General features: G+C 36.5%; 1 protein-coding gene across 5 annotated transcripts in view; it reads right to left on the reverse strand.

Moving 5' to 3' along the window:
* LOC113068389 (polyhomeotic-like protein 2) overlaps nucleotides 1-12,534 on the reverse strand; it is a 30,878-nt gene that overhangs the window by 15,628 nt on the left and 2,716 nt on the right. For 3 of the 5 annotated variants that reach the window (XM_026241149.1, XM_026241148.1, XM_026241145.1), the window contains exon 2: nucleotides 270-498. In XM_026241149.1, the coding sequence (XP_026096934.1) occupies nucleotides 270-434 (165 nt within the window). In that variant the 5' untranslated portion in view covers nucleotides 435-498. Of the gene's footprint in view, nucleotides 1-269; nucleotides 499-1,650; nucleotides 1,741-5,317; nucleotides 5,436-12,534 lie in introns of those variants that run through there. The other 2 variants (XM_026241147.1, XM_026241146.1) reach the window with 2 other exon arrangements.

Below are 12,534 nucleotides of genomic sequence, written 5' to 3' on the forward strand. Positions count from 1 at the left end.
TCATTCTGATTCACAGAGAACTTCTGGACTATCATTCAGGATTGTTAAAGATCTATTATATGGCAATAAAACTTATATTTATTTTAAAATACTGTGTTACTAAATGAACAACACTAAATGCACGTGACTAAGAAAAGCTCACTAAAAGCTGATTAATTTTAGAAGTACTTGCTGCATATGGCCTGTAGATGGCGCCAGAGGATAATGCAAATCTATGTGGCACAGTGAAGGACTTGCGATTGACCGACTGTGGATATTTATTTCTCTACCTGAACGGCCTGTCTGTCTGTGATTCCTCCGTAGACTGATATCTGAGGCACAGCCTGCTGTCTGCTGGAGCAGTTTGTTGAAGTGTTGCTGCCGGTGGAGGCTGAGGTGGTGCTAGGGGTGGTGACACTGGCACTGGAGGCCACGCTGCCCCGCTCCTTCTCCATGGGGGGCCTCCGCCTGCCTGTGCCCGATCCACGGTTACTGTCGATCCTTCACACTCCCCTCCAGCTGAGAAATACAGAGCAGCAACATGTCCATCATTGAAAGCCTTTCTTTACATTGCTGACACTGAGTAGTACATATCATTAGGTGGGTCCCAAATCGAATACTTATGCACTATTCTATGACATTTTGTATTATAAACAGTACGAATTCACTTTAATTATGTAGCGGGGGGGGGGGGGGGGGGGGGGGGGGGTGGGGGGGGATATGGGTTTATCAGACTCCTTATATAAATCATACTCTACATGCCTGAGTACATAGTACATAAGAACACAGTGTATAAGTGCATAGTGTAGTCATTTGGTACTCATTTGTTGTAAGAAGGTTTGGAACAGCATCTTTCTTTTTGTCACTGCTGCTCATAAATGTACTTAAATATTTTGTAATAAGTACTTTTTTAATGGTGATCTATCGCTTTAATACTAAAAAAAGTGGCCTGCATGTGTTTGTGTACACTTGTATAAGTATTCGCACATACGAGTTTATGCTTCTGTTTTACAAATGTAATAATTTTTTTCATCATCAATTATATCATTAGCATAATAGTTTAATTACACATTTTGAAGGGATGTTAAAATTGTGGCCATACTGACAATTAAGTATTAATTATTTTACAAAATATGGCTGCTAACTTCTATTTTATTTTGTTTAAATGTATAAAAATTTTAACTAAAAACTAAAATCAACTAATAACCGTAGGTGAACTTAGGCACATTGTAATGTTGAGATTTGATAAAGATTGCATTTCACAGTATTATCGAATTGATGGTTTTAACAGATTATCTTTAAGTGAGCATGAGATGAAGACAAAGGTCATATTAATTTAAACATAGGCAAAATGAGCATGATAATAAAAAGCTACAAACAGTTTCATTCAGATTACTTGCAATTAGCCAAGCTTTCTGCTACCCTGAGGGGAGTCCAGGGGAAAAAAATCAATCACAGACTTTCACATGATTCCTGTATACTTTAGTGGTTTGCTGTGTTAAACATCATGCATTAAAATCCATGTCACTCTCACATTGAGTTCCATCTGACAGGATCACGATTTAATCCATGCAGATGTCATTTTCACCACTAAATCATCTTATTTTAAATTCTCACTAGAAGTGACAGCTACACCGTTTGTTGGACTTTTTGTGGTTCTTGACTGCCTACCTGTAACACTTCTCAGCACAGTTGCAGTCCTCGTTTCATTTATGATCCACTTGGCCACACCAGTAGCTCTGAACAAATGTGAATCTATTTCTAAATAGAAATAGATAAAAACATAAAAAGCCAGAACCAATGCTGTAAAGGGTGTATCATAGTGATGACACATTTTATCGTGCGTCTGTTTTACCGGGTGCTCTGCAACTGAGATTGTTCACCAGCTTATGTGAAACAGAACACATAACATTACACATCACATCGTAATATCACATGTCTTTACGGGATCTTTAAGGAAAATCACTGGCAGTGTGAATGAACCACAATCAAACGATCCCGGGACAAATCACAGGACACATTACATTATCTGTGCGAAAGGCTTTTCTCTGACATCCCCTGTCAGGTTGGGAGGCCTGGGGTTACTGGTCTCCTCATTTCTAACAACTGAAAATACTCAACCCACTCTTGCCTATGCAATAATAATAATAACTTTTAATCTCATGTTATTATCATAACAACTCCTATAAATGTTGTCCATGCTGTAGTAATTTATAGCTTCTGGGCAACTGGAAGCCCTTAATAGATGAGTCTGATGGGCTTCAGTCCTCATTCCCTGAGGATGGCAGTCCACTTGTAGTCTTTGGTGACTTCAAAATCCATCTGGAGAAGCCTTATGCTGCATGCTTCCACTTACTCCAAGCTTCATTTGATTTCAAACGGCTTACCACCACAAGCACTCACAAATCAGACAACCAGCTTGACTTAATTTACACATGCAATTGTACTGCAGACATAATTTCGGTAAAACCCCTACAAATCTAATTTCTCTATTACATTTAACCTAGATCTTACTACTACTAGACTATATATGTCCTCTCTCGCCCATACCAGCAAGTGCTACTCCTTCTAACCCCTGGCTATCCGATGTTATTCGTGAACATCGATCCAAACTCAAGGCAGCAGAGAGAAAGTGGCACAAATTAATAGAACTGTCAGACCGGAGTATGTATCAGTCTTTGCTTTCATCTTTCTCGCTTCTTGTCTTCTCTGTCTCTCTGACTCTATGTCATGATTTCACCTTCCAGCTAGGTTTATAAACAATTACCCAATCAAATTCGGTCAGAAATCAGCTGACTTTCAAGACCACATTCATGACCACATTCACAAAACCGCTCAATCATGCAGGTTTGCATTGCACAACAACAACATGCTGCTGTTCAGGCCCTTGTCAGTTCTAGGCTGGACTACTGCAATCCTCTCCTGGCTGGACTTCAATCATACGCAAAGCTTCCACACACAATTCAGATTGCAGCAGCACGACCAGTCTTCAACAAACCCAAAAGGGCCCAGGTCTCTTTATCACCCTGCACTGGTTGCGACTCGCATCAAGTTCAAGACATTATTGCTTGTGTATAGAACAGCCACGGGCTCATCACCCTCCTACTTCCACTCACTCTTATGAATTTACATCATTTACAAGTGAGCAATGCCTTGTGGTACATTTTCGTTCACTGTTCCCGGCTAATGGAATTATCTTCCGAACCCTATCTGGAATGCTGAATGCCTGACAACTTTCAAGCAACAGTTGAAAACTCATCTATTTTGTCAACACTTGACTGCACCTTAATATATAAAAAAAATAACTAATAAAAAAAAAAATCATCTCTTTCCTTAATCCTTCCCTGTCTAGTTTGAACTAATCTGAACGATGTCTGAAACTTTGTATTATAAGCACTTCCTGTGTTTATCTGCCTCGTAATGATGAATCACTTGTTGTTTTCCTCAATTGTAAGTCGCTTTGGATAGAAGCATCTGCAATATGAATAGACTGATCGGCTGGAACAACATAATGCAGTCATGACAATAGCACTGGAGGCAACCCCAGGCTTGGATCCATTTGGGGATCTCACAGACCATAAGAGATGTATTAACAGGCATTATAACATGCTGAAAGCGTGATTAATGCTTTGATTTCCACTCAGGTAAAACTGCTTTTGTTTCTTTGGAATGCAGTTGATAATGTCATACTTGAAATGGTGATTTTTCTCATTTACAGTTGCAATCAAAATTACTCAACACCTCAGAGACTGCAAAACGTTACAAATTCAAGCTTTTCTGAAGATCCAGGATAAAATAAAAATTGCATCTATAACAGTTCACTGGCATATTAAAAGTGATATAGTCAATATATAATGTGATATTTTTGAGTTTTAAGATTTTTTAATAATACTGCTATGTCATAATTATTCAACCCCTATTCAACATTGCTGTTTTTAAATCACTTATTTGCATGGTGGGGAATAAAACAGTCTCAAAACACAATTAAGCCTTTAGAAACTCGATTAAAAACAGAATTAGCTTGAGCTGTTACACATACAGTTAGCCCATGCATGTGTTGAAGTTGAGTAGCAAAAATGTCAACAGAGATCTCACGAAAGCTAAAGAGAAGAAATATTGTATTACTTTAGAAAGGCTAAGGCTATATGATGATTTCCAAGACATTGAAAGTTCCTAGAGACACAGCTCTCAGCCTTATTCCTTAGCTTAAAGTGTGTTTTACCAGAAAACCTTTGAGGGTGTTGAAGAAAAAGCACAATATCATATGTTAATTTACCACTTTTACTATGGTAATGCAGTGCCTAGTGTGCATAGTCTTTTGCATTCCTTATAAATATTTCTGCCTTATATGGTTATTATAATCCACATCAGATCAAGTTATTTCAAATACTTGCTGCTGACTGAAAGTGAGTTTTGAGCTCAACTTATTTAAAAAAGTTTTTAATGCTAGTTTTATAGCTGTTAGCTTTATGAAATGATCTGCAGCTCCGACACTATCCAAATGCAGAGAAACTAGAAATAAGAAATAAATTAGAAATAAGATTAGAAATAAATGTATTTTTATTCATGTTGTGTTAATTTTCACTTGAACTTTTGTTCATTCAAGTTAATTATCCCCTATAATTCTCTCGCTCTCGCTCTCTCTCTCTCTCTCTCTCTCTCTCTCTCTCTATATATATATATATATATATATATATATATATATATACTGTATATATATATATATATATATATATATTATAAATGATAACATTAGAAATTAATATTTTGAATGCAATTTTGGAAATAACGTTTTCAAAACACAAATTTATGCACAATGCATTTAAAAATGGAAAGATAAACTTTTGAAAAACAGAACAATAATATTGGTTGATGTTTTTGATAACGTTCATGACATCAGAAAATAATGGTAACTTCTAGGGCAGAGAAGCAGATTAAAGTGTCATTTAAAAAAAATGTTTTTAGAATGCTGTCATCAGAATCTTTATTTTTCATTATACAAAAAGTATGACGAAATTCTATGAAATCCTATTCAGTGCAAAATCAATCTCAATAACACATTACAACTAATTATCCTATATGCTAAATAAATAAATAAATAAAATCCTATATACTAAATATATACTATATAAATTGATTATACACTGCAAAAAATGGGAGACAAAAACACATAAAAATGTTAGTCGAAAACATTCCACAAATGTTTTAACTGCAGCTAATTCATTAACTCATGTATGTAGAGCATAAAATTACTAGCAGGGAACTCTCTTAAATCAAACTTTAAAATGTTGTAAAAACAGTTCACAAGCCAAAACCCAGTCAGTAGCACTGTACTCACTCAGATAGTCTGACAGCTTCCACCACAACTCATGACAGGATACAACTAGCAGCAAGGAGAATCCAAACTCTGACTCTCCTGAGACTCCTCCCATCACAGATGACTGGGACCCAATAAAGTCATTAAACAAACACACATCAAAGGCTACTGCCGGGGGAAATGAGCTGAGGTTTTCTTCTTGGGGGCTGGGAGGACACTTGTTGATCAAAATAGACCCGGACCCACTTCCTGTACTCAGCAGAGGAACAGCTAGACCAACAGTGTGGCCACTGAACCAAATGGGAGAGAACCTCTTCTGTAGTGCAATACACCTGCTGTAATGTGTCTAACACATTCAGATGGACCGAAAATGTGGAGTTATTTGCGTTTGTTTGGGTGCACATAAAGAGAAAAAGACAGAAAGAGTCTTCAATCGGTACTACAGTGAGATTTTATATATAATTCTAGATATTGAATTCAGCAGAATACATTTGTGGAATTTGTTTGATCCCACTTAACCTTCCACTAGATGTGGAATCTTTCAAGGACGTAAAAGCTCAATACAGTCCATTCTCCAGTACCTTGAAAGGGAGACTTGTCCTCTCTTTGTAGTTCTCTCTCTCCTCTCTTCTAATTATTAAACGGTCTAACACTACACACTACACATTATTCCACTTAATTTGCTCTGTAGTCTGCATTAGAGACCTCCACACCACACAGCTCTCTAGCTAACTGAATGTCCAGTGCCAGCATCATCCGAGTATCCTCTTGCAAAACCCTCTCACAGTCATACAACAAATTGAGTTACACTCATTGAAAACCAAAGTGCTTTTTGTGTAGCTACCAGGATGCAAAGTCTGCACTGAGCGATACAAATAGGATTAGCATGAGCGAGCCGGAGCTGTAAAAGGCAAGGTTCTTTTCAAGGCGTTCAGGTAGAGATGGGTTATCAGCACAATGCAGAGGCCACATCAAACAATCAGAGCTAAACCCTTAGGGTGAATGACTGCAGATGGATGAGACACCCAATCTGTGCCTGTCTGAACAGGCCATAGCCAGGTTAAACCAGTCTGCTAGGATCACAGCAGCCTGGCCACCAAAAGATGTTGAGTAACTGCTAAAACCAGTTGTGTGTATGGTCAGGCATTTGTTATGTCATAAACTGACAGCTTGATTGAAAAGAATGATTAATGGTCAGTCCCTGTTCTGAGTGCTGTGTTTTCACGTCTTGCAGTGTACATTCTAAACTTGTATTTTAAACAGTGGTGCATCAAGATGAATCTTCTTGAATTAGAAATAAATTTATTTTTATTCATGCGGTGTTCATTTACATTTGAACTTCTGTTCATTCAAGTTAATTATCCCCTATGATTCAGAAACGGCTGTTTTTCATGTTCATTCACTCTGCTGTTTTTGTTATATATATATATATATTATGGATGCAGCTTTTATGAGCTGATATTGAGAGACTATGACTGTGTGTGTATAGATAGATAGATAGATATTAGTGATTCTAATATATTTTATATTAATTAATATAAATTAACCATTAATTAATGCAAAATATAAAATATACTAATTTCTCTTTTTTATATAAGCTAAAACAAAATCAACTTGTTGTTGACATGTTACATATATTGTACATATAGTTTAATATATTGTTACATATTTTAATTATAATTAACTGACTACTTGTTAATGTAAAATAAAAGAAATATTATAAAAATCCAAAATGAGTTAATGCATTATGAATGTACATGAATTAACTATGAAAAAAGTATATTTCTAAGTAAACATTACTTAGATTAAGAAATGCTGTGAAAATTATTCATTGTTAGTTCAAGATAGCCAATGTGTTAAATAATGTTATTAATGTATAATGTATTTTTATGTGTGTAATATTGTTTTGTTAGATTGTTTATAATGCAATGAATTGATAAACCACAGTGGTAATATTTATTATTATAATGGTCCATTAAAATGATCTCACATGTATAGTAAACATTTAATCTAAAATTAGATCTGAAATTAGCATTTGATGCTTTCCACTCTGCTAGTTAAACCCAGGATATTAGCTTCATCACAGGATGCTTGTTGTCAGTCTTGACACCTTTGGCCAAGTGTGAGTAAACAGTAAGGCAATTAGGAGTTTCTACAGTTAATGGATACGTCAGACGTGGTGTCACCACGAGATCTGACACTTTGGAAACTCATTCTGTCAGATTTAATGGTTCTCAGTAGCACAAGAGCGTACATCACTCAGAAAGATTTCACTGCAGCGAAGGACCTTGACAAAACATGTTCACTTAACAATGTGCCTGTTGAGCATACATCAATGCTTGTCGTAAATCAGAGATGTGGAGAGCTGGAAAAAATAAAGAGCACAGATGGAACCTCTAGCATGCGTGAATCAGTAACATTCTCTTCTTTTATCATCATCTGTCTCAAACACATGCAATGACTCAACACAGCAATTCTTCAGTCCTTCAGGCGAAGTTCTCCTCCTTGATTTGCTCACCAAACTAGTTACCTCAAAACAGTTCAAAGTGAGAAATTTATCTTAACCTTGACAAGCCATTGTTCTGTCCTGCCAGAACTCTCTCTTCTCTGGTATCCATCATTCTCCACATTAGCACATTCCCCCTATGTGACAACCAGGCAGAGGAGATTTGTGGCCCTCATTTCCTTAAGATCAACCATAAAACCGCCGGCTTTGTCTGCAAGGTCCACATCGTTGTTCAACTGAGAAAGCATGAAATATGACCCCCAGTCGCCTTGGTATCAGTATGAAGAACCCAACAGAGGGGGGTTTCTCTGTCTGGCAGCTATCACAAGTGTTTTTAGAGGTACTGTAGATTGCATGACCCATCATTAAAGGATTTTTTTTTTTGAAATGTTATTTTATAAAATGATCACTGAAAAGTTCTTTGGGAGATCCAAAATTGTTGTTCTGTGGCATCACTGCGAAAACCCCTTGAGATTATGAGATTTGAACATAGAAGCCAGACAGAATTTTCCACATGCAAATATCCAGGCAGCTGAAAAAAATCAGGGCGCCCACGTTGCATGTAAATGGAAGGGTCTAATTAATATGCAGACTGCGTGTTTGCATATTCAAATAGTCCAGTTTAAATATAGAGGCAGCTTATCATCAGCACCTGAACGGGAATGCCAAGTATGTGGTGCAATTTCACAAAGATTTGGGATTCTGCGCATTCAAAGCTATCATTTAAGATGGAGCCATTAACATATAAATTAGGTGCACACAGAGCCAGATAAATTGGAACAGTAGCATGGTTTTGGCTATTTTGCTGTTGTTTTATTCAACCGGGTGCACACAGACTAGATGTGTACTGTATCATGTCTAATTATCACGGAGTCCAAGCGTGAAATAACCTGAATTCAACCCCAGTTTCCTCACTATACAACATATAACACAAAAAGTCACTGAAAATGGATAGGGAGATTACACATGAAGGTAATTTGACAACTATTGTCACTGTTCATTCTCACTCTATGGGGAAAAGAAATACAGAATAAAGAAAATCATACAGGAATTTAAAAGACCTTCTGAGAAATTCTGGGATGAACTATCCTTTTAAATGAAACTTGAAATGATTGGTTTGTCCAGCTCAAAGATGCTCTCACACTGGGACTATAAATTAATGTCTTCCTGCTAAAAGAGTAAGAGCTTTTCAGGCTGTATTCTTCCCCTTTGTCTCAGTGTAAAAAGACTGCAGCTAGCAGCACACGTGGCCATCTCTGTGCAAACTCCCAGAGCCATAAAACAACATTACCACAGGGAAGGAATCAGATACACAGATGCCCCAGAGACCACTCAGTTTACACCTCAAAGCCTTCCAGTCTATGAGTTATTACTGACAGAACCTGAAGAACACAGGTGAAAATCAGTTTGCACTTTTTCTTTGAGTGACCAAATTTAAAGCGGAATTGTGACATTTATGCTACCAGCTTAACCAGCAGACCAGAAATGACCAGGTTTCTCAAACTCTGCCTAAGTTGGGTTTTGGAAGTAAAAAATACATTTTCCAATTCCATTTCATTTTCTCAATAAGGGAATTCATTTTTAACGATAAACAATTAAAGACAGACCTACTTTGAGATATGAGATTGTTAAAAGTATATTGTTTTGTTGAACCCAGCAGTTTGTGTTATTTCACCATACTGTTTTAAATAACCATGTTTAACAGCGGGACAATCTGTGAAAAACGACAATACACATTCTGCAAAAAAAAAAAAAAAAAAAAAAAAACACAAAGTGCTAAAAGAACGAACCCACTCACATAACTCAAATAACATAACAGAGTCAAATACCCTCTATTTTCCATAAAAGTTACACATTTCAGTTTTAAATTTGCCATTTTGTAACTTTTTCCCATTTTGAAGCAGCATATAATATATTTTTAGGGGATGTTAGGTTTCGTAGCAAATGGTGACTGGTAGTTTTCCAGTTGCAAACATAGCTAAGACACCTGAGCAAACCATGTTCTTGTGAAACACAAACACCTGTCATAGCCACATGTCATAGCATGAAGCTGTTGGACAGTACTTAGCAAACGGGGAGGAAAAGATGACAGATCCTGTATGTAATTGAAACCCTCAGAGTTAAACTGCCTCTCTGATCTTTGATTTACTTCTGTCCTGAGGTGGAAAATCTAGAGTGTAACGCAAGAATTGAAAAGTGATTCTAAATATCGAGCCTTAAGAAGCTTTGTAGCTCTAATTTGTCTAACAATGTCTAGAGATGTAACTTGAGTAAAAACCTCCAAATTTGATAATAACTGACAACATATTTGTTTTCTTTGACAAATGTGCCACTACAGGGTTTTAGCAGTCATAGAAAAATGTATATTATGATATTTCTTATCGAACACAACTTTAAACATTCCTTTGTAGATTATTTTGTGTTATATTTTGACTGTACATCTTTATATTATTATAATAAACTTACTTTTTAGTATGTTGTTGTATACCTTTATCTTTTTTCCTTTTCTCTCTGGAATGCTTGATTCTGACTGAATCTCTAATTCTGTAAGTCTGTAATGATTTTATATAAAGACCATTATATAAGGACAAAAACAGTATATTTGATCATTGTCCCAAAAAATTTGTAATTTGTGTATTTTTTATTTTTTGTACTGTACTGACCTACTGACTGTACATTATATCTTATTTTAGATATGCAGAGGGGGAAATGTGACTGTATTTCTGCATTTTTTGGAAATCCCAAAGTCAGGAGTCATGACATCGAAAGCGAAATATTTAAATGTGTATGTTTTATGTATAAATATGAAACAGTAAAGAAAAATTGTTTGGAATATGGGCCAAATATCAGTGGTTGCTGCCCTTGCTGATGAAAATCATTAATGCCCTAAGCTTTGCTTCTCCCCCAAAAAAAAAGAAAGAAAAAAAAAAAAAGAGATTTATGTCAAGCAGCTGTGTAGCTGTCAGCTGCTGAGCTGTAGAGCTGAGTGAGAGGGAGAGGAGGACAGAGAACACCTGGGTATGGAGCTCAGAGGCAGGCAAGAATCACTTTCATCTGCCCAGGCAGCAGTGGAGGGAGAGAGAGAGTTGTCTGCACTCACGTTATACACTCTCAAACAGTCACTACAGGCTGTCAGCAGCTCTCACACATTCTCATTCAGACCATAAACGCCTTTACTCCGAGAAAAAAACCTCTGACAAGAAAGTGAGATCTGTGAATTTCGAGAAAACTATTTGATTACATTAGTTAGTTCTGGCTCTCAAATTTTATTGGTCAAGAGATGTAAAATGGATGCTGATCACTGAGAGTTTTTGCTGTTTGTATCACTCCGCTTGTCTGTGTTAGTGCCCTCTGATGAACAGTCTGTGTATTAGTGGTGGGGATTTTTGGTGATCTTTATGAGCGAGTCATTGAATCATTCATTCAGTCGTTTTGTTTAAACACATCGATTCATTCAGGAACTAAACAACTGACTGTTGTTATGAGTCCTTGAATTATCAATTGAACTGATTCTTTGAAACAAATTGATTTATTTAGAATTTAAACAAAACTGTTTTGCTTTTAGATTTTTCAGTGACTCTTTTGGAAAGTTTCATCGTTACACCAGTAGGTGGCGACTGTTGTTAGGAGTTAGGCATTTATTCATTTATTTAGTTCATTTAACCGATTTGATCAAACACACTAATTCATTCAGGATCTAAACAATTGCCTGCTGTTATGAGTGAGTCATTGAATAAATCGCTCAACTGATTAATTCAAATACGCTGATGTATTCCAAACCGGAATATGTAAAAAGGATCCAAAGCTGGACATGTTATACTAAAAATGTAAGTTACTCAATATTAATTTCTTGTTTATTAAACTGTTGTTTGAAATCTATATCACACTCATAATCATGCTGTTGCCACAGCACTCTTGATGGTATTATATTTCTTATGAAACATAGAATAGGAAGGGTTTTCAAACAAAATGTATTCAATTAAAAGTAACTGAAAATCTTACCTCTCAAGGATAACAAGGTTATAAGGCTTTAGTGGTGAAGAGCTACTGAACTCAATGACTGAGAATTATCAGGTAGTTATTCTAACGCAGCACTCAATTTGATTGATCACTTTCACCGGTTTTGACACTTGAACCAGGGCATCACAAGCATTTCTCTAAGGGCAAAACTTGTCATTCTCAGGAAAGACAGCAGAGAAGAGTGGTGAACATATCTAAATGTCGGATAAGTATCAGAAACTGTCATGAAAGAAAGAGAGAGCCCTGACATACGGTATGTATTGAGTTTTCTGTTAATGGTTGAGTCACACGGGAGCATCATCAGGCATGACAGAAGAATGTCATGGTGAACGCTGAGGTGAACGCGTTCATTTGCTAGGTCTGCATCTCATCTTCACGAGAGCTTGGACAGCGCTGTATGAAAACATCTTGGCTCATCTGTTACTGTTTCTCACCGCTTTCATCGCTGGAGATGGATTTCACCATTAGATTCCACATAGCACATATTGTTGAGTCCTGTATAGCTCATTAGAGATCAAGGGGGTCACTGCATGTGCTCAAAAACAGATCTCTTCCTTCAAAAGAACTATCACCAGCGTGTGATATATGGCCTAAACTGGACTGCTGTCTGTTAAAAGTGAAAGCAATTGTCTACTGGTTCTGGTATTTGGTCTACTGAAGAATATGGAAAAAATATATTGTCAGCTGGACTTAATAAATTTAATCAATCAAA

The sequence above is a fragment of the Carassius auratus genome, linkage group LG44F (assembly GCF_003368295.1).
Source record: "Carassius auratus strain Wakin linkage group LG44F, ASM336829v1, whole genome shotgun sequence".
In the NCBI taxonomy this organism is placed as follows: Eukaryota; Metazoa; Chordata; class Actinopteri; order Cypriniformes; family Cyprinidae; genus Carassius; species Carassius auratus.